We start from the raw sequence: 22,465 nt of genomic DNA on the forward strand, positions 1-22,465 counted from the left end.
GGGCGGAGCCGCCGGTCCCCTCCCCGCCCCGCTATAGGCTGCGGCGGGGGCAGCCGCTGCCCTGCGGGATGGGTGCGGCGGTGCGGGCGGCGCTGCCGCTGTTGGGCGCCGCCGTGTCGCTGTGCGCAGGTAAGGACGGGGCCCCGCGTCCCTCGGGATCCCCTGTAATCTCTCCTTTCTCCCTGATCCCCTTTTCATGCATCTCCCCGTCCCTCAGCACGTACCTCGCCCGGGACCTCCATCCCCTGTGACACTCCTTCATTCCCCCGTTCTCCCCGATTCCCCTCTCATACCCCCCTCTCATTCCCCATCTCATCCCTCCTTTATCCGTGATCCCCCTTTCCCGGGACTTCCATCCCCTGGGACCTCCATTCATCCTTCCTTTCCCGGGATCCCTTTTCCCGGGACCCCTTCCGTTCCCCGAGACCTCCTCGTTCCCAGGGCTCGCATTCCGCTATTCCCCCCGTTCCCCAGACCCTTCCTTTCCCCACGACTCCCCTTTCCCGGGATCTCCCCGGAGCCCCCTCGTTGCCCAGATCTCTCCTTTCCCCAGACCCTCTGTCCCCCCGCACTCTTCTTCCCTCGGTACCCCCCTCCCCGTGACCCCCTTTCCCAGCTCTCCCTGCTCCCCAGCCCCCCTCCCGTTCCCAGGACCCCCTTTTCGCCCCATTCCCCAGCACAACCCCCCCACCCGACCGAGGTCAGCGTTGGTTTCGCGGGAGGTTAAGGCGCTTAATGCATTTAATTATGATCGCCGCGTATCCCGCAGAAATAGGTCAGCCGGGATTTACCGGGCGGTCCGCTGCCGGCCGGCGCGGCGGCCGCGGGGCTTGGAGGGGCGATGCCCGGCGCGCCGCTCCGTGCCCGGTGCTTCTCGGAGCCGCTCCTCCCGTCCCGGCTGCCGCGCCCCGTCCCATCCCAGCCCATCCCAGCCCTTTGCATCCCGCCGCTCGCAGCCCGGGCAGGGGCGCCAAGCGGGTGGTTCTCTCACGCCCCGGGCGCTTTGAGGCGTTCCTTAAGAAACAAATCCGTCCTCTCAAATAATGCTCTCTAAACCCGCCGTTATCTTTCACTTAAGGTAAGGCACCGGAGAAGAGAACATTTAAAAACTGTTCTGTTAGGCTTACTCCAATTTAGTTCTCTCCTGGTGGTTTTTGCTCTCTCTCGGTGTTTTCAGTTTGCTGTGATGCTCTTGCACAGAGGGGCAGCCCCAAGCCGAGAGGGAGGACTGTGCCCGCTCCCACATGATCCTTTCTTTTGGGAGAGGAGTAGCAAAGCTCGGCTGTTGATGTTTGCAGAATACTTCTGTACAGTATTATATAGCTGGTAAATCCCTGTTGCCCTTAAGGAGGATAAAACCTGATCCGTCTGAGCTCTTCTCTTTGTCTGTGCAAGTTTGGAAGTCAACCACAGAGGCAGGCTGCCCCGTGCCACTCGTGTTGTTCCCTGGTATGCTTGAATAGAGCTGAAGCGTCACCGTTCCATACGCTAATAAGTCTCACTGGCTTTGGTTGTCATTTATGTAAGACAATCTTGCATTGCTTTGCTTTAAGTTGCAATAGTATTGTCCCCTGTTTCTTTTAGCCCATCAGTTTTGGTGTCTGGCTCAAGTGTGCGGATGGTCCAGGACAGGCAGAAACCTGCTTTAGAGGGGGCACCGAGGGGGTTACAGGGCCCTGGAAAGGGTCTGCAGGTCTCACTTGCCGTTGACTGTCAGGTATTTACCTGTGCGTCTGCTTAATCGACCAGGTGTCTTCTCATTCTGCGCCACAAACCTGTCTGTTAGCGATGCACAGCTAAGAGCGCTCCGATGAACTCTTCCCCTCCCTGTCCTCGCCCACGCAAGTTTGAAGATGCTTTGCTGGGTGATGGAGGTCTGCTGAGGAACTCTCACTGTGTCCCCATACTCAGGAATAGTTACAGGATTAAGAGGAAAAGTATGTTGCCAGTGATGTGGTGAGCAGTGCTTCTGTTCCCTCCACTTACCTCGTGGCTCTTTAGACCGCTTCTTGTCCCTGGCTCCTACCACCTTTGTTCCACATCGCCTTTGTCTGTGTGGTATCAAAGGCTTTGCATGCTCTTCACAGCTCTTCTTCGGGGAAAGCAGAGAGTACTCAGCGTGCTGTGGCGTTTCTAAATAAATGGGAGCTGAGGATGTGGATTGCAGTAAGGAAACGCATTGCTGTACCTGGAAGTGGCGCGTGAGCCTCTCTTAGTGCTCAGCACTGACTTATGTTCTGTCTTTCTTAAGAGAACCCTTAGACATGTTCTAAGTTTGTGAGAGTTTTAATGCCCACTCAGATGTGTTTTAATCCTCCCAAAAGCAAGCCACAAAACCCACCAGCTACCCCGACGTGTGGCAGAGATGTCTGTGAAACAGGTGGGTGGGAGGTGGATTTTCTCCGTAGCTAGGGGAGTGTCTTAGTTTGGGTGGCTGAAAGCAGAGCGGGCAGCACACGTATGAGCGACTGCTGCTTGCAGCTGGGGATCACAGACACTCTCTGGGCAAAATAGGTTGCTGTTTAGAACTGCTGCATGGGGATAAATGCGTGAAAATAGCATAAAGTTGGACTCCTGCTACACAAGTAGTACTGTATTCCAAGAACTTTGTTGTCTTTCCCATGCTGGAAAATATCCTTGTATTGAGTTATAAACAGTCGCTTAAAACACCCTGTGAGTCTTAAGTCTGATTCTTAACTCACTCTGTTTATTCCAATGTTTCCTGTAGAATGGGAACTTGGAATCAAAGTCCGAGGTCCATAAAGCACGGCGGTGGCTGCTGCCTGCACACACAGCTGTGAAGCAGCCACTGCACATCCGTGTCAGTGCGTGTCGTGTCAGGTCCAGGGAGCCTCGTTCTGCAAAAAGCATCTTTGTTCCATCTTAATAATTTGGTTTGCTTAGTCCTGATGAGCTGGTAATATTGAAAAGCCGACAAGTTGTCAAGCACCAGAAATAGTCTGTCCTTGGAAAGGAGCACGGCAGCAAAGCAATTGTACTTCACTAAGAGGTATAATTCACTGCTCTGTAACAAATGACCAGTAGGACGCTGTCTTCTCCCTGCTCTGGGTCGTAGAAGCTGTTCTCCTGGCTTTGAGTAAAAGGCCGTAATAATAAAAAGGCTTTCATGAAGCAATATGGATGAGAGCTCTGATCACTTAATGACCTGACTCCGTGATCTACCAGCGCATCTGCCAGTAGATCACACAGATAAGGCTGTGTGTGCAGGAGTGGGTGCAATTCAGTGCTGCTGTTCTGGAGTAGGCTTTAGACCCTCGGAAAGGCTCTTGGCCGTCACGCTGAAGCCCCTCAGAGCTGGGGTCTGTGATCAGGTGCCAAGAGGGAGAAGCTCAGGGCTTTTTTCCATGCCTGCTCTTGTAGGCTGGAAATTCAGCTTCTGCCTAGCTGCGAAAGTTCTGATAACCTGGTGATTAATGGAACTGTGACATGAAAGTGCTGAGCAGTGCGCAGATGATAGAGAAGAGGTGCTTGGCCAAGAACTCCATTCCAGTTTGAAATTGCAATTTCCTCCCCTCACCTCAAGGGCTGTTGGGCTCAGAATGACCCTGGAATGTCTGGAGCTGTCAAGCAAAGTCCTCACTGAAGCCCAAGTTGGATCCCTGAATTTAGATGCTGTGAATACCATTTGAGGGGGGGCTCCTGAGTGGTCCTGTCCTGGGCGCTTTTGGGGATGCGCTAATCCTGGTGCCTTCAGGATGTGAGGATTCCTCCGTTCTCCTGGGGATGAGGGGATAGATGTAACCCTGCCTCTGCCATACCTTTGTTCACAGGTGTTTCACTACTAGGGCAGCCTCAGTGATGCTTTTTTCTGGAATAAATGATCCTTGCAAGTTAGAAGGGAATAATAGCTGGAAGGTCCCTACACTGATCGCCTTGTCCAACTGCCGGTGTGCAGCTGACATTTTCTCTTTCTGTTCTTGCTTCATCTTAAGTTCAATGGGGGCAAAAATAATAAAGTACAGTAAAAAGTCAATGTTTTCTTGATTCCATGTTTACCTGGAAGCAGATCCTAGGTAATGGGAGCAGTGTTTGCAGAACGTGTGTCCCACGCTCTCCTCCAGTTTTCAGACTGACGTACAGTGGGGCAAACCCAGTGACAATGGGGTGAAAGAGGACAGTTTAGGTTTCCAAAAGCTGTGTGGAAATACTTTTCTTAAATACGATAATTCTAAACCATTCCAATTTTCATCTTCAAAGGCAAATTTTGTTCTTCAGTAGTACCTACTGTTTGTCTTGTGCTAGAGGGGAATGGTGTGGCAGTAGGGAAGACAGTCAGGGTGATCTGGACTTAGGAGACCTTTTCAAGCTGCGTCCAGGTGTTGGCTATAGTCACCTTTCAATGGAGGGATTTTTCATTTTATGCCAGCCATTTCAGACCTGGAGTCAGTAAATGCTGTCAGCACTGTGCTATCACATCTGCCTCCCTGTGGCATGTGTACCCCCAACCCTACGCTGGATCCTCCTGAGCACCTCATGGACTGAGACCGGCAGATTCCTCCTCAGCTTTATGTATGGCACAAAATTGGTGCACGGTACCTCGGTGTTTTGCCGCATAGCTTATGTTTCATAAAGCAGAGCCTTTCACTGTGTACCTCTCCTCTTTGAAGCTAATGAGAAATTAGCAAATGTCTCTTTGGCAGCTTATAGCAACAGGAATAATTTCGCTGGGTCCTGCTGCCCTTGCCCTGCTCAGTTCATATTAATTTAAATGCCTGACCCCAGTTTCTGGCTACTGGATTTTTTTGAGATGGTTGCTAAGCTTTTCTGGAACAGGGACATGAGTACTCAGTATCCTACGAGGTATCCTATCCACAGTACTTGGACAGGTTAATAAAATTGCTTGCCATGCATATATTTAAGAAATTTAAACAGTGGAACTATTTAATGTCTATTCACAGAATCGTTTAGGTTAGAAAAGACCTTTAAGACCATTGAGTCCAACCCTGAACCCAGCACTGCCGACTCCACCACTGAATCCTGTCCCTGAGCACCACATCCACACGGCTTTGAAATCCCTCCAGGGATGGGGACTCCACCGCTGCCCTGGGCAGCCTCTGCCAGGACCTGAGAGCCCTTTCTGTGAGGAAAGTTTTCCTAATATCCAATCCTTCCCTGGAACAACTTGAAGCCATTTCCACTGCTCCCATCCTTTGTCACTTGGGAGCAGAGCCCAGCACCCACCTCTCGACAACCTCCTTTCCAGGAGCTGCAGAGAGCGATGAGGTCTCCCCTCAGCCTCCTCTTCTCCAGGCTGAACAGCCCCAGGGCCCTCAGCTGCTCCCACAACCCCTGATCTCCATCCCCTTCCCCAGCTCTGTTCCCTTCTCTGGATGCACTCCAGCCCCTCAATGTCTTTCTTGTCATTCTTGTTGTTTTAAGGCCTTTTTTTCAGTTCTGGAATACTGACTTTTCCTCTCTTCTCTACAGCTTTCTAGTGTTTGCCTCTTAGATATCAGTCATATAGAATAAATCTGCCAGCGATGCTCTGTCATCTCATGGATGTGGCTGGCTGGAGGAGGCAGATCCCGCTCTGCCCCGGCGAATGGGCGCAGTGCTGTAGGATGGATACGTGTTTCCTGCTGCACAAAGAGAGCTTGGAGTTTCAGTCAATATTTACAAGCTAATTCTCCCCACTCCTGATCTGGCTGTGCTTGTGGCTGTGTGCAGGAGGCAGAAGGCTGGGCTCAGCATCTGCCCTGGACCTCTTTCTGGTTCTCCTGTGCCCTTTTGAAGTGGGTGATGGGAACCAATGCCAAATGACAGAACAGGGTGTTTGACCTCCTCCTGCTTTCTCCTGGTGAGCTGATGTTCTCCAGAGCTCCCCAGAAGGGCACAGGGGTCTCTGTTCTGAGTGGCGATCACTGACACTGCGCTGGCTACTGTGTATACACAGCTGAAGTTGGTTCTTCTCCTGTATGGTCTCTCCTTTGTTTTTTGACCCCTCAGCATGGCGAGACTCCTTTGCGATACTCTGAAGTCATAGTATCATAATATAGTTAGGGTTGGAAGAGACCTTAAAGATCATCTTGTTCCAACCCCCTGCCACGGGCAGGGACATCCCACTGCATCAGGCTGCCCAATGCCCATCCAGACTGGCCTTCAACCCCTCCAGGGATGGGGCAGCCACAGCATCCCTGGGCAACTGTTCCAGTGCCTCACCACTCTCATGGTGAAGAAATTCTTCCTAATGTCCAGTCTAAATCTGCCCCTCTCCAGTTTATAGCCGTTCCCCCTCATCTTGTCCCCATAAGCCTTTGTGAATAGCCCCTCTCCAGCTTTCCTGTAGCCCCTCCAGGTGCTGGAAGTTTGCTATAAGGCTCCCCTGAGCCTTCTCTTCTCCAGGCTGAACCACCCCAACTCTCTCAGCCTGTCCTCCTAGGGAAAGTGCTCCAGCTCTCCGGTCATCTTTGTAGCCCTAAGTCAGTTCTGCTTTTTCTCTCCTCAGCGAACCTTATTGCTTTATTATCCCTTCCTCTTGCCAGATCACTGGAGCAGATAACACAGTTCTCTGTGCGACTCTGCAGGTAACAGCCTCTCCCTGTGGAAGCTGACAGTTTCCCCCTACCTTTCTCTGAGCCGCTGCCAGACACACGCATTGTGACCTCTGGTTAAGATGGAGACAGCTCTGCCTCATGGCAGCGAAGGTTCTTTGCTGTGCTCAGTGACCAGCTGGCATGCAGACTTGGGCAGGGAACGACACCGACCCTGTGTGGCTTTAACAGTGGTAGCTCCAGACTTTGTTCCAGCTCCATCGCGATCCACCGACCAGACAGTGGGCAACAGCCAGTCTGCAGTTGCCGAGGTCTCCTCTGAGCCCTCTCTGTACGATGGTGAGGCTTTTGCTGCCTGGCTGACTCTTGAGAGCAAGGTGATGGCTCGGCTGGTGGGTCAGGTCCAGGTATGTGTCCTGCGGTGTGGTGATGGATGCCTCCTCCCTCGCACTGAGGTCTGTGCCCAAGGCAGGAGACCCAGCAATGGACAGTGTCTGTGCTCACATGAGCCATGAATCCCTCGATCTGGGAGTAAAATGGAAGTACGTCTAGAATTGGCCAGTACAGAATGACTACAGATTGAGGAGAGAAACCTTATGGGTATTCAGCCTTCCTTCCTATTAATTAAGAAAATTAATTGCTGTAAGGTCATTTAGATATTTGCTTTCCAGTGTAATTTTAAAATGCTCTGCTGCCCTGTAGTCACAAGAAGAAACTTCTGTTATGGGTAGGCCTGGATTATGACTTAATAGAAGATGAATGCCTTATAAAAAGCCTGTGTTGGAAAGTAGAACCTTGTGTGGCTCATAAGAGATAGCAAGTCTGGGCTTTTTTTGCCATATCTTTTAATTTATTCTTTAGTCCTGCAGTGTGAGTCAGCTTATGCCAATTATGTGCTCAATTCTTTCCATTTAGCTTTTGACGTTGCACTGTGTCTATCTGCTTGTTTTAATTGTTAGCTGCTTTCATTAAGCTGGTGTCTAAACTCATTCTTCTATCTGTTTTTCTGATGTAGTGTCATTCTTGTTCCCTAGTTATCTAGTGATCCATGTATTTAAAACTGACACTGCATGAAAAATGGATGGAACCATACAAAAAACCTCTTCTGTTGTGCATTCTTGTGTTGAATTGTTGTGGATGGGATGCTGGTTCGGTTCCTCCTGCTACATCAGTTGATTGCACAGTGGGTTTGCCTCTACTGTATATTTTCCCACAGTTGCACTGAAAAGGATAAAAAGGTTGGTTTTTACGTCACACAGGTTATTTTCTGCTGCGAAGAGCAAGTCATCTTGTCCTTGACTCATAGTGGGTCTCATCCAAGAAACTGGAATGAAGTTTCAACTCACTTTGCAGTAGGAGCAGAAAGAAAATCCTTCAAAAGTACTGATGTCTTAATGGTAAAAGCAGGGAACACCCGTTCCTTGTGCCCTGTGTTGATGTGTTGCCAACCATGTCCTGGGCTGCATCCACAGCAGCATGGCCAGCATGGCAAGGGAGGGGATTCTGGTGTTCTGTTTCACTCTGGTGACCCCACCTGGAGCCCTGTGACGAGTTCTGGAGTCCTCAGCACAGTGAGAACATGGAGCTGTCGGAGTGAGTCCAGAGGAGGCCACGGAGATGAGCCAAGGGCTGGAGCACCTGCTGTACGAGGACAGACTGAGAGAATTGGGGTTATTCAGCCTGGAGAGGAGAAGGCTGTGGGGAGACCTTAGAGCAGCTTCCAGGGCTGAAAGGGGCTCCAGGAAAGCTGGAGAGGGGCTCTGGATCAGGGAGGGCAGGGAGAGCACAAGGGGGAACGGTTTTGAGCTGCAAGAGGGGAGATTGAGATGAGATCTCAGGGAGAAATGTTTTGCTGTTCAGGTGGGGAGGCCCTGGCCCAGGGTGCCCAGAGCAGTGGGGGCTGCCCCATCCCTGGAGGGGTTCCAGGCCAGGTTGGATGGGGCTTGGAGCCCCTGAGCCAGTGGGAGGTGTCCCTGCCCGACGTGCGAATTGACTTCTCACTCACTCTGACACTGAGGGTGTCAGTGGGGATGGTGCTTGCAGCTCGGCACAGCTCGAGTGGCTGTATGCCTTCTGTGAGGAGCTCACGCGTGTGGGGTGTACGGGCATGCAGCTGGATGAGAGCTGATGGCAGTTGTCGTGTCCCCTGGTTCAGCAGGACTGGCAGCAGGAAAAGTGTGGATCTTCCCGAGGGTCCAGGCTCCTCTCCTGGTTCCACTGAGGTGAGGCAGCTGAAGTAGTGCAGGTGCAGGAGAATGGTGCTTTCATGGTTTATATTTTAAGAACAGCTTTCTGCTCTGTTAACAAAGGCTTTTTGATGTACATAAGTGCTTCTGGAAACGCAGTCTGATGTTTGCATCTGTTTTGAGTTTTCTGTCCTTTTCTCTTCACGAGAAATTAGCCACTAGCACAGGCAGATATCTATGGAGTCAGGGTTTTGTGAATTAAATTCGGAAGTGGTCTATGTCAGTCTCCTGGGAGGAGACTCTTGTGTTGCCCATGACTCTGCTCTTGTCTTTGAATGGATTCGGCCACGCTGTTCTGATTGTTTCCTAGTGTTTAACTGTGGGTGGGCAATGGCAGAAGACACAGCACTAGGAACATCTGAAATACAAGGCTGAAGGGGAAAGGAGGGCAGATTTCAGCTGTTGGTAAGGACCCCTTTGACCCAAGGATGAGGAGATGGGGATTGGAATGGGACAGTGGGAAGGAGCAGAGTTGGGAAGCCCTGGCTGATGGCTTTGTACCCAGCAGGGTACAAAAGCTTGTTTAAAAGATATGAATAAAAAAGGCAACATTTCAAGTGTGGTTGGACAAACATATATAAAAAAGGTTTTTAGGATGTAATGTTTTGGGTGTGGACAAGTTTTTCTTTGTGTGATCTTCCGCCTCTTCCAAATGGAACGCAGTGTTCCCGTCAGAAGTTCGTGTGCTTCTCTCACATGATTTCTGTGAGCTCAGTGTTTCTGAAGGAGAAGACGGAATGCTTGTCAAGCTGCCTTAGTCCCCAGGACTTTCTAGTCTCCAGTGGGCGTGACAATACTCTTGGAGCACTGTGAACCCCATGCTCCTTTCCCTGCTGCTCTCAGCTTCTCCTCTGGTGGCCAAATACTTTTGCTTTCAGAAGCAGTAATAGAGTAGTTGCGTTGTATTGAGAATTTTGACCCCCCCCCAGTTTTTATTTTTTGTTCTTTTTTTGTGTAAGGCTTCTTACAGAAACAACTCTGTGAGGAATGGGGATGACTTCCATGGGGCTGTGACCTTTCGTTTGTGGGCAGTAGATTGGATGAATCAGTTTGGAGCAACATATTCAGAACTAACAGGAAAAGTGGTATTAGAACCTTTCTGTAGGTAATGTAGAGAGAAAAAATATGTCCAGTAAAGTAAAATGGCTTTAAATTGGAAGGGGGAATATTTAGATTAGACAATAGGAAGAAATTATTCATGATGAGGGTGGGGAGGCCCTGGCCCAGGGTGCCCAGAGCAGTGGGGGCTGCCCCATCCCTGGAGGGGTTCCAGGCCAGGTTGGATGGGGCTTGGAGCCCCTGAGCCAGTGGGAGGTGTCCCTGCCCATGGCAGGGGTGGCACTGGACGGGCTTTGAGGTCCCTTCCAATGCAAACCATTCTGTGATTCTGCGAATCAGTGTGAGGTAAAAGGCGATTCAGGAGTTTAAATGAATGTGGTCCAGTCCAATTACTAATCTGCAAACTACTGGAATATGGATGGAACTGTCAGTTCCCTGCTGTGGATGGCACTGCAAAGGCCATTTCCCACTTTATTTTTAGACCCTGAGAAGGAGGAGAGAAAAACAACATCATGATGTGCCTGAAACACTGAAGACACTTGCGACAGTCTTATATTCATTTCCTCGAGTAATACTTTTATTTTGCAGTATTGGTGATGATGTGTCTGTTTTTCTCCTGCTAGATCTCTTATTTGTTTGGATCTGATGAGTCTTGCTCCTGGCATCTTTTCCAGGACTACTGTAATGTCTTTAAGGAAGAGATTCACCTGCTCGGTTGCTGGGTGATTGATCATACTGAGAGCAAGCTGAAGCAGGTAGACAGTGATGTGGTTCCTAGCGTAGCCTGCACCCAGGATAAACATGAGCATAGGGTACCAAGGGAGTTTGTTGCAGGCCTGAACTGAAGATAAACACCAGAAGCTGTTATTTCAGAAGGGCAGCACAAGAGGAAGGTTGTTGTAAAGAAAACAAATGGTGTCACCAAATCAGAGATCAGATTGGTGCTGACATATTGTCAGGCTTGGCACCATGACTGCTTCCCCCAGGGAGCTGTTCCAGTGCTCCATCAGCCTCTGCGTGAAGAACCTTCTCCTAATGTCCAACGTAGCCCTCCCCTGGCACATCTTCCTGCCGTTCCCTCGGGTCTTCTCATGAAATCTGGACCGCTCTTTTTCAGGTCTGCAGTGCGTGTGCCAGCTGTGCGAGCACACCAACTTCACCTGCCAGACGGAAGGCGCCTGCTGGGCCTCGGTCATGCTGACCAACGGGCGCGAGGAGGTCATCAAGTCCTGCGTCTCCCTCCCGGAGCTGAATGCCCAGGTCTTCTGCCACAGTTCCAAGAACATCACAAAGACCGAGTGCTGCTACACCGACTTCTGCAACAACATCACTCTCCGCCTGCCTGTCGGTAAGTGCTATCGGAAGCACAGCGCTGCTCGAAGGCTTGCGTCACAGCTCCAGAGGTTGTGTAGAGGATGCAGCCCTGAGATCCAGCGGATGAGGGCTTTGGAGGCTGGCTGTGAAATAGGAGCTGCGTTTTTCCTGTTTCAGACAGGAAGAGCTAAACTGCAACTTTGTTTGGGGAAAAGTGGATTTATTGCATCTCCTGAAGGTACTGGCATAAACCGGGAAGGGGGAATGTCTGAAGGAAGGAGACTCCTGTGAAACCTCACAGCTTTTATGTCCTGGAATGTCCTAAGGGAGTTTGTGCTTTGAATTGGTATCGGTCTAGATGTTTGGGAGATGATCTGGGAATTGGAGGAGCTGAGAGCCATTAACTGGTGCTTCACGAGGCTGTGGTGATGGCCTGAACTGGCCGGATTTACAGCCTCAAAGCTCTCTGCGTGCAATCTAAAAGACCTGCTTGAGGTGGCTCAGGTAAGAGCTGGGCCAGAGGGACCTGGAAAGGTGGTGGTTGTAAATGCTCTCTGTGAGTTGTATATAGGAAATGCCCCCTGTGTTTTTGGAGAGACCAGGCTCTGGGTTGGCCGTGAGCTGGTGGCTGAGAGCCGCTCTCCTCCTTGTCCTTGGCCGCTTTGTGTCACCGAGCACCACGGCTTCGTGATCTGCGTTGCTGAGCAGTTACTGCAGCTGTGTTGGCCTTAGGAGCAAGGGGTCTGCAGGGGCTCCTTGGTAGTCAGGAAGGCAGATGTGTCCCAGTTGTCCATGTGGGTCATACTGCACACAGGGTCCTCTGCTGCGGGCGAGAGGCTGGAGGACACTGAGCTGTTAATGGACGAAGTCTCAGGCTGATGCTGTTTCAGCAATGTTGTTAGTCTGGTTTGAACTTTGGGGTTGTGCAGTTCATTTTAGCAGCTTTTCTTCGAGTTTTGATCGATGACATTGGTTCTTGCCCAGCAGGGATGAGAAGGTGCAGGATTCCTGCTCCCAATTAGAGGGAGGAAATAGATTGATGCTTCCAGGAGCTCTGAGCATTACACAGCTGGTGCAGTCCTTGAGTCTGCCAGACTCAGAGTTCTGTGATGAAGTTGATTCCGTGCTTTTAAAAAATAAATATTTATATTATTTTAAAGTTTAATTATTTGACTCCGCTTGCCAAGATTAATCCAGTCTTCTCTGAAAAAGCTGTAAAATGTGTTACTTTATCAGATGATACCTTTCAATGCACGTATACTGGTGAGAGATGCTGCAGGTAAGAAAGATGCAAATTAATTCATAATTAAAAATTATAAATTGCACTTAAGCTGCTATCATGTGTTATGTCACGGAGTGTAAAAGGCTGTTCCTGGGAGCTCTTGCTGTATCCTAGAAGATACAGGAGGGCAGACCCTGAGGGAGCTGGTGTGGGGATCAGCATCTCTTGGTGCAGACCACCATCTTCTGGTGCAGACACGGAGATGCCGGATGGTGCCAGAGGGAGGTCTGTGCCCACCAGCCTCTCAGAGGAGCCAGCCTAGGTAGAAGCCTGCCAGCTGGGAGGTCTGTGCCCTGGTTCCTAATCTTACCTGTTAATTATGGCAGGAATAAGGATGACTTAAGTGTTTTTCATTCAGTTGACAACAGAAATGAGATACCAATGGGAGTCACACTCTGGAAATGCAGAGATAAAATACCCTCTTGTTTGTTTTTTTTAAGGTTAGGATGCTGGAATCCTGGGACGAAACTGCTATTTATAGGGGAGCGGTGGAGGCATGGCTCTTGTCCTAGCACTTGAACTGGTAGTTGCAAAACCTCTGGGTTCATATTTCAGTACCAGAGAAAATTAATTTTCAGCCTAAGCCCTTTGCTCTAAACATCTGGGGGGAGTTCATGTTAGATGAATATTTAACAGCACCAATGTTATTTGTTTCCTGGTCTTTTCTGACAGCCCTTCTTGTCATAATTCATATTATATTCATAGATTAATATATAAAGCTTCATTTGGGCCCCAATAAAAATAAGCTTTCTAAGGGCCATTGCTGAATGAGTAGATGAAGGAGTGGGGCTGCACGAGCCGGTGCCATCCCAGGCTGCCGCTGCGGCACCCATGCCCTTCGCATCAGGATATTATGAGCCAGAGGGGTCTCTGCCGAGCTGGTGGTGGTGGCGAGGAAAACCAGTTGGAATGCCCTTACCTCGGCTGTGTTTGTAGGTGCGTGCCTGTGCTTAGGAAACTACTGCCTCCAAAGTGAGTTTTTAGGCAGCTCCTTGCCCAGCTTGTGTTTTTAATTCTTTCAACTTCGGGTCTTGTATAGCACTTGGGAATCGACCTCGACCCAAGTTGAAGTCTTGGGCTCGTCTCTGTCTCAGGGCAAGAGATGTAGAATGGAGGCACCGTAATGAGTGACCATCACGGGATCCGTCAGCTGTTCTGGCACCATGGAGGGGCCTCCAGGCTTAGGAATCAGTCTGTTATCTTACTGACACTGCCAAAGTTTGTTCCCACCACTGAGTACAGGCTGGGTTCACGCAGCGAGGACTCGCTGTGTTTGTTCCACGCTAGTGTAAAGGCTTGCTTGGCCAGAGGTCCATGTGTAGTGTCGCCTCTTCCTCTAGCGTATCACCACGTGCCATTGTAGTGCCTGATGCAGCACGCAGGCTCTCTGCTCTTTAAAATATGCCTGCTCTGTCACGCTGCTGTTTTAAGTTGCCCACTTCCCACTGCCTTCTTTTAAAGACTAACAATACCTGCAGCTCGACATCTTGATGTGGAATTTGTATACATCTCCAGTATGCATAGCCTGGTGTAAAAGTAGAGCATGTGGGTAGGAAAAGCTTGCCTTTAGACGGGAGCAAATCTTGTGGAGGAGTAGAAGCCTTGAGAAGGTCTGGTGTGGTGTGCATCCCTGCCAGGTGAGGCTGGAGCTTCAGCCAGCTCTCCCATCCCGGTTACTGCAGTGGCATCAGCCGGGGACACAGGTCTGGCCCGCAGCTCTTCTTCGTGCTATCGAGGGCTTGCCTTGTACAGGTTTGGGGAGTAGCTGGGAAACAATCAGTTCACTTGCAGCAGGAGTCTCTCTGGGAGCAGGAAGCAATTTGTTCATTTGATTGCCCGTGGATGAATTTCCATAGCAAAACTGTAGATGGCATTACCTTCCTCACTCAGCAGCAGAGCTCTTGGTCCTCCGCAGATGGTTCTGGCTTTGAGGAGTTCTTGTTTGTTTCTTTTTTGGAATTTGTGAAAAGATACGTTTTTAAGGACAGATCCAACCTGGATATCTGCTTTTTGTATTCTCGTTGCTGTTGGCGGGGATTTCATTACAGAGTTTTGCACTGACAGGCACTGAGTTTCTGAGTGTAGGATCAATTGGCAGTAATTGTTTTTTCTCTCCATTCCCGACTTTATTTCCAGGTTTGTACTATTTGAACTGGGATAATGGCTGCCCCAGCAGGGCGTCCCATGTCAGTGGGATGTCGTAACAGGGCTGCACAAAACCAGCTGTGCACCACGTCCTCGATGGCCCTTTCTGTGAATCGCTCTGTAGGACAAGTCGCCCCGCTGCCCCTCAGCGTGGAGCAGACTATTTTGAGGAGTTACTAATAAGATCTAGAAAACTTCCAGTTGTAGCATTGTGTCTCACAGGATTGTCAGGCTGTGTTTCAGATCTGGGAGATGGTGCCTGCGATCTTTGCCCCCAGTTCACTTATGAGCAGGATTTACCCACTCACCAGCCTCTCTATAGATGGCAGACCTTTATGTTCAGCCGTGGAGGAGACTGATGGAGCTTCTCATAGCCTGATGCTTCCACTTGGTTATGGTGCAGGGTGGTGTTTGACCCTGGGAGGAGCAAGGATGGGCTAGGGAACTTGTTTCCCATCTGTTCTTCAAAGCAGCAAGGTTATTGGCCTCAGTTACCTCCTTTGCTGGGGGCGGTGACTCAGCAGCTGTTGAACGGAGCCCAAAGTTTGAGGGTCTTTATGTTTATTCCCAGACAGAGTAATAAACAGGGCTTTGTTGAGCTCTGGTGTCTTTGTCTGGTTTGGCAGACTATCTGTAGGTGTGTGGGGAAAAGTTCATGCTGCTACTCCTAACCTCTTGAACTTAAAACACCTCGATGTTGTTTCTCCATCTCTGCAGGTGCTGAAAATTGAGGCTGGGTTGGTGTGGATGGATTTGCAATTTGTACAGGCTTCTAGGCTTTCTGACCAGGTTGTTTTCAGGGACTGGTGAAAGGAGGTTTCAGCCCGTGTGAGAAAACACGTGTGGATGTGTTCGGTGTGTGCAGCCCCACAGCCAGGACTCAGTGGGAAACAGCAGCACAGTGAGGAATTCTCTGTAAAAGTTTTAATTCTAAAGGTTTTAGAGTTTTTCCTTCCAAAGTACCTCTGTGATTCCAACAAAAGGCAGTGCACAGCAAAAATGTCTCCCTTCCTCTGTTTTGGATGTCCTGGCACAGCAGCATCTCCAGAACTTGAGCTAAGTCTGTGATTTCTGTTCTGCCTTTGCATAGTGGAAAATGAGTCAGAGGAGAAGAGAGGCTTTATGGAACCAGATTAAGCTAATAGTAGGATTAACAAACTGTATAATAAGTCATTTCCAGCTCTCTTCTTTATTCCTATTGCCCAGACTGTACAAAGGCACAACTGGCCCTCCTGTCACCCACGCTGGCACACACTGGGATGAAAGAAAGGGAAATAGAATAGAATTCCTAAGACAATAATCCCTTGGGGATTTTTCTGTTGCTGAGAGAGAAGAATGGTGCCACTTAGACTAATTGTTGGGCAAGATTCTTTTATTTCCTTGTGTGTTTTTTTAATCTCTTCTGTAGGTTTTGCATGAACAAATAATTCCTCTTCATTTACCTGTTTGAAAATGCTCAAAGACATTGTAGCTCTCCTAGGAGAACAGTGTACACAGATGTGTTAGTGCTAGAGAAGTCAGACACTACTGCACCAGGAGTTTTGTAAGCTGTATATTAATTCAGAAAATGAGAAAACCCAGCCTTCGACCGATAAACCCCAGTGTTTGAATATAAATTGTCAGGGAAATGTCATCAGTTGTCTGTGGACCTCAAGAGCTTCCCCAGGTCCTGAGGACAGAGGGATGCACAGGCTGTGCTGCTAGGCTCTGGCTTTCCCTCTCCTCTACTTCTGGCGTTCCTTGTCTGGTATTGAACAGGATAAAAAGCTCTGACTTTGTTTTCCCGACACAGGCTTGATCCAAGAGCAGAGTTAGAAGGAAAGTTTGGACAGTGAGTGAAGAGACAAAGCACAATTCTTCTCATTAACTCTCCAAAAGTGTTAGTGATGGATAAAGATGGGAGGATGGGGAAGGGAGCGAAAAAAGAAGAAGAGGGGAAATACGTCAATATATTTTTTTCCTCTGTTTTGTGTGTCTGCTTTGTTTCCCTTTGCTGATGGTTTCTGAAAGCCACTGCTGGAGTTCAGTGGTTAGTGTTGACCGTTTGTGTTACTGCTCTGCTGCGAAGGAGTAACAAGTCATTGATTTAGCTGGCTGTTGTCTGGTTTGGTTCTTAATGATAAAGACAAGCTTGTCTGCTGTGGCACAGACAGCCTCGGGTGGAGGTCAGGACATGAGAAAAGGTGGAGAGGGAGAGCTGCTCATGACCAGCCTCTACCTGGATCCAGTGCCTTCCTGCCTTCCAGGGGTGGGCTGAGCCTGCTGAAGGCTATAGAGAAGATGTCATCCCTGGGACCTGTGTGGGCCCGTGTGAGGTGTGCTTCAATCCAGGAATTGCTGGCCTGAACGCATCATTCTCTATGTTAGAGATGTTGTTTTCCTGGCTGTTGGAAGGTTATCTGTCTATGACCCAGAGTGTGGGCTGTCAGCTGGGGTTTAGTGGCGCAGAGCTGCTTGGAGACTGAACTTGCTGCATGATATGAATGAAACCTGTCTGCTCTTTATGTGGGGGCAATTCCTGGGCTAATTCCCCAGGTGGACTGATCTCCTGAGGCTCTCCTTAAGAAAAACTCTGTGGTCAGGACTCCAGCTTCTCATAGATGCCATGTGGATGTCTCATTCTGAAAATGTTTCTCATGCTTTCGTCCATCTTGGCCCCAGATTCGTGTTCTCTGGAGGGACTGGTAAGTATACAGCTGTGCAAAGAGAAGGCAGGGAGCGGGGAAACAGCCACGCAGGGAATGTGTCTGTTTATCTTGTAGCTTTATCTCTAATGGGTTTGCTTGAGCTTCTGGATTCTTAAGCAGATCATTCCCAGCTGATTTCTGAATGTCCTGAAAGAGGTGATGGGATCTGCAATCACGGTGGGAGCTGGAGAAACTTCGTTTTAGCCCCTAGTCCAAATTGAGTATTTTTGAAATTGGTTAGAAGTATTCATAAACTCATGGAATGGTTTGGGTTGGAAGGGACCTCAAAGCCCATCCAGTCCCACCCCTGCCATGGGCAGGGACACCTCCCACTGGCTCAGGGGCTCCAAGCCCCATCCAACCTGGCCTGGAACCCCTCCAGGGATGGGGCAGCCCCCACTGCTCTGGGCACCCTGGGCCAGGGCCTCCCCACCTGAACAGCAAAACATTTCTCCCTAAGATCCAATTCCATATCTCTGACTAGAGCCCCCTGTCAGATGCAATATATTTTTGTAATTTTTCCCCCTGAGTAACCTAGGAACTTCAATATGCACAGTTCTGAGCTTTTAGAAGTCTTACGGTGCCCATTATATGTCAAAAGTGAGGCAAATGTGTGTGAGAATGTTTTTTCCATTGGAGGGGGGAAGAAAATACTTTTTTTTTTTTTTGTGTTTAGAATTACTCTTTTGTTTACACAACTTGGAATATAAATACACCTTGTGAAACCGCTCGACATTGCCAGATGTGCTATTTCTGTTTCGTACATGGCAGCATGCCTTCAGCTTCTATTCTTGATTAGTAAGTCATTGAACGGTCCTTTTGAAATCGGATTGCAAAATGTTGTGATTCATGGTGTTGATTTGATAGTCTGGAGGGATTTTCTTAATTCCCAAAGAGTTTAACATTGCCCAACGGCTGTAAAATGTACTGCACTTCACTGGTGCTGTCACCTTTAATTACTGTTTGTACCTGGTGTGTGGTGCTTTTTGCACTTGTGCTCTTTGTCACTTGTCCCGTATGTGGTCTGTGCTGTGAGAAGCCTCACGGGTCCCCACGGAGCTGTGGTCTTCAGGCCCAGCAGCGGGCACGGCTTGACGCTGGCTGCAGGACACCCTGCTGCGAGGAATCAGGAGTGAAGACAGCATCCAACCAACTGCAAAACAGGAATCACAGCTTCTCACGTCTCCCACATGTGCTCTGTGAAGAACTGGGAAGGGTTTGAGTAGCTGCCACCAGTCTCGATCGCGTGGTACAGCCAATAGAATAAAGGATGGTGGAGGAGGTTTCCTCTTGACTCCTTCCAAGAAACTTCTCTAGACAGCCAGGATCTCTTCATTCCCCAGGACCCCCCGCACGCTGGCGTGGATGCCACAGCTTCCAGCCTCTCCGCTGACTTGCCTTCTGCACTTGAGCTCTCCCCACTTGGCAGCATCTCAGAGGAGGCCTGTAAGCATCACTGATCTTGGTTTGATTCTGCACCGCTGTCGCTGCATAAGTCGTAAAGCTGGCGTCTGCTTGTATTCCTGATGCTGGGTGTCACCTCCTGAGTGGGTGTGAGCCAGTCCTTGAATTTTGCTTCTGCTTCGCTCTGACGTCTCGCTCTGATGCTCAGAATGGCCATGAGTGTCTTTGTGTCCCCTCTGCCCTTTTGCTCCAGCCGTGGTTTCTCCTGTCGAAAGGAGCTCGTTGGCCTGCCGCGCTCGCTGTGTCCCTGCCAGACGTGCGGCGTCCTCCAGCCGGCCCTGCGGCTCCCTGGCCCCCAAGGTGCCGCACGGGAGGGAAAGATCCCCAGAGATGAAGGTCTGCTGCAGTTCTCTGGCAAAGGCGGCACTGCGGTTCTTCAGCAACACAAACTGTCCCCGTGTGTTTTCAGTGCAAATGGATCAGATCCCTTTGCTGTTGGAACCAGAGACCCTTTTTTCTCATAGGAACAGTTTTGTTGCTTTTTTTAAAAGACAAACTGAGCACTTTTTATGAGCCTCATAAAATTCTGCCATAAAAGCTGTTTCAGCTGTTTACAGCATACAAACAGTACGTGTTACAAATTGTCATCTCCCAGAAGCCTACACTGCGTGCTTGTCTCAATTCCGCATGTGTGGTGAGGCAGGGTAGACATAGCCAGGAATATGACTGTAATATTAAAACCCCTTCAAAATAAGTGCTTTTTTAGGTTCATCCTGAGTCCGGAGCATGTCCTGCAGTGAAAGGAGTGCTTGTGGAAAAGCCTGTTTCTCCACTTGCCTCGCTCCATACCCCAATGCTTTGTGCTTGTGGCTATTGCCTCTTGATTCCCTGAACTGCCAGTCTGGATCCGTGGCCCAGAGGCAGGGTGAGGGGCAGTGTGCAAGGGCTGCAGGGACAGCTAGGGAAAGCTAAACCGAGTACTGCGTTTATCCCTTAGTGAACATGGCTTTTCTCCCATTGGAAGCACTGCTGGAGCTGCTTCGCAGTTTCAGGCGCTGTCAGGAAGTTTCATGTATGTACATAAATATGTATATACTTTTAAGGTAAAAAAGAAGCCAAGAGTAACTGTTATTCTCTTCTGCCTGTACAGGTTGGCTGCCGGTGACATCCTGACTGCAAGGAAACAGGCTTGGAAGCAAAGGAAAAGAGAGCAGAAGTGGAGAATTTTAAGCAATTTGCTCTGGAATGGAGGGAGGTGCAGAAAAAGACGGAGGAGAAGGAAGGAGGTGGCAGGAACGGAGCAGGTAGAGGACAGCGGTTACTCTGTGCTGTGAGAATGGACGGCTGTGACCAGCTGTGGGCTCCGTGCTAATGAAGCGAAGTGATGCTCCAGCAGAAGATGCTGTGGGTGAAGGGCATCCCAGCAGGACTGTGTGTGCTCTCTGCCTGTTGGTGTTCGATGCCTGCAGCACCCACTGCCAAGAGCAAGTATTTCCCCTTAGGAATGCTCGTCACAGCTGGTTGCAGCGGGGAATTCTGCTGCTGCAGTTCAGGGTGTGGGGTTGGTGTGGGTTGGTCTGTGAAGATGCTCTTCCGAGTCTCTTCCCACTGGTTTGGGTGTTACTGTTCAGAGCTTCTTGAATGTTTTCTTTTTGATACTGTTTGCACTGGCCAAAGTAAAATAAAGTTCTGTTTTGCGCATTTCATGTTTTGTCGTTTTTCAGTAGTTGCTGGAAAGAGTTGACGTTTAATGTAAGTAACTTGTGCCTGTTTGCCTTTCCCAGCCCCTGCCAATGGATAATGGTGTAGCCACCAGAAATGGGGTGGCCAGCAGAGGCTGGGAAGGGATCGTCCCCCTGGTCTTGGTGCTGGTGAATCCTGGTGCACCTTGAATCCTTGGTTCGGTTTTGGGACTGTCAAAGACACCGAGGGGCTGGAGTGTGTCTGAAGAAGGGGGATGGAGATGGGGAAGGGTCTGGAGCACAAGTGTTACAGGAGTGGCTGAGCGACCTCGGACTGTTTAGTCTGGAGAAGGGGAGGCAGTTACACAGTGGGGACGATGTCTTTTGCTGGATGTGGATTATCCATGTGTGGAGCTGCTGTCTGTGCTACTGTGTGCACAACGGGAATTGCTGGTGGTCAGGATGGTGGTGGACGTGCTGGCACCGGGCTGTGCCACAGTCAGGCTCACAGAGGGAGCTTGCTGGTCCCGACTCTTGATCTTCTGCAGCAGGAGGGGGAGATCGGCAAGCTGCAGATGAATAGCATTTTGCCAATGTGAACAGGTTAAAACTGCATACTCTGTAGGGTCCCTGCTGCCTTTTTTTTGGAACTAGAGTGGCAGGGAAATGTTCTTCAGGTATTTGCTGTTGTGAATCTACTGAGAGGTGGGGTGGGACGAGCTGGGGGAGCTGGTAGCTAGGATGTGTTGTGCTGTGAGAAGTCTGTCTGGATTTAGTAACAGAGAAGTAGGGATACAATTGGACGCTCCTGTGGGGAGGGTGAAGTGTCAGCCTGTTCTGATGAGCTTCCCAGAACTGTTCCTCTGTGCAGGTGATGGTCTGTATGGCACCTTACCTCCAGCCATGCTGTCGTCAGCCATGTACTGCTGAGAGTCTCTGCTGTGGATCTAGGCCAGCTCTCAGTGGGACGTCTCTCTGCAGCCAGCTCTCCTGCAACTCTACACGGCGAGACCCTAACCCTCCCTATGGAGAGTTTTCCCTGCGGATAGATGGCTGTGTAGAGTTGTTCCATGGAGAATTGGTTGCGTAGGGTTGTCCCATAGAGAGTCGGCCACTGTAGAGAGTTGACTGTGGAGAACTGTCCCTTTCTGCTTCACTGGTGTTTCCTTAAGGAACTCCTGGTGGGGTGATCTGTCTGAGATGGTGGTGTTCAGTGGTGGTGACAGTGCTAACCCGAGACCAAGGTACCTGCAAAAAAGGTGTGTGTGGATTCTCCTTAACTTATGAAAGTGTTGTCTGTCTCACTGCTGCCAGTCTCGGTCAGGATGACTTTGGGAAATCGTTAGATCTTAATATGTTGTCGCTCCACAGCCCTTCACTTACTGTCTTTTTCCTCCCACCCTGCTCTCCCTTATGTCTTCCAAAAGCATCCGAGTCACCAGGCAGAGCTGGCACGGGACCTGTGGTGCTGGCGGTGACGGTGGCGGTGCCAGTCTGCATCCTGTCCCTCGTGGCGGTGCTGGCAGCATGCACATGCCAGGGCCGACGCTGTGCCCGCGGCAGGATGAAGCAGCCCAACGTGGAGGAGCCCCTCTCCGAGTGCAACCTGGTGAACTCTGGGAAGACACTGAAGGATCTCATCTATGACATGACGACCTCCGGCTCCGGCTCTGGTAGGTGAGGGCTGCCCGGCTGCCCTGCCTTCACCTCGGAGCGGCTGTGGGTGCTTCGCTGCCAGCTTTCGGACTGACTGTTCTTGATGCCACCTTGTTCACAGGGCGATGAAGAACATTGCCTGCTGGGCAGGGAGTGCCGGTGGAGGAGTCTTTTCTCTGACTCTTGCACCAGTGATGAATTTTATCTTAAGGGGTGTTTTAGTGCAATGCATGTGGCCATACCTTACAGTGGCAACAGGGCTTTGTGTGCTCTTTTTCTGTGAAATTACAAAAGTTCAGTCCCTTGTTAGCATGGCAGGGTTCAAAAAGTTAATTCAGAAGTTATTTTCAAGCATGGAACAGAACATTGCTGCCTGACGTGGCATAGCTGATTGAAAAATGTACTGAATTTAACTGAGTGAGTCAGGGTGCCACTCCTGGCATTTTTGTAGTGGTGTCAAAATAACGTTATGCCATAT

The 22,465-nt window shown here is 49.9% G+C and overlaps 1 protein-coding gene across 2 annotated transcripts in view; it reads left to right on the top strand.

Annotated features, from left to right (window-relative positions):
• ACVR1C (activin A receptor type 1C) overlaps nucleotides 1-22,465 on the top strand; it is a 30,574-nt gene continuing 8,109 nt past the window's right edge. The window contains exons 1-3 of one of the 2 annotated variants that reach the window (XM_054069399.1): nucleotides 1-129; nucleotides 10,935-11,165; nucleotides 21,759-22,004. In XM_054069399.1, coding sequence (XP_053925374.1) covers nucleotides 69-129; nucleotides 10,935-11,165; nucleotides 21,759-22,004 — 538 coding nt within the window. In that variant the 5' untranslated portion in view covers nucleotides 1-68. Of the gene's footprint in view, nucleotides 130-947; nucleotides 1,079-10,934; nucleotides 11,166-21,758; nucleotides 22,005-22,465 lie in introns of those variants that run through there. The other variant, XM_054069400.1, reaches the window with a different exon arrangement.

Source organism: Cuculus canorus, chromosome 6, assembly GCF_017976375.1.
Source record: "Cuculus canorus isolate bCucCan1 chromosome 6, bCucCan1.pri, whole genome shotgun sequence".
Classification (NCBI taxonomy): Eukaryota; Metazoa; Chordata; class Aves; order Cuculiformes; family Cuculidae; genus Cuculus; species Cuculus canorus.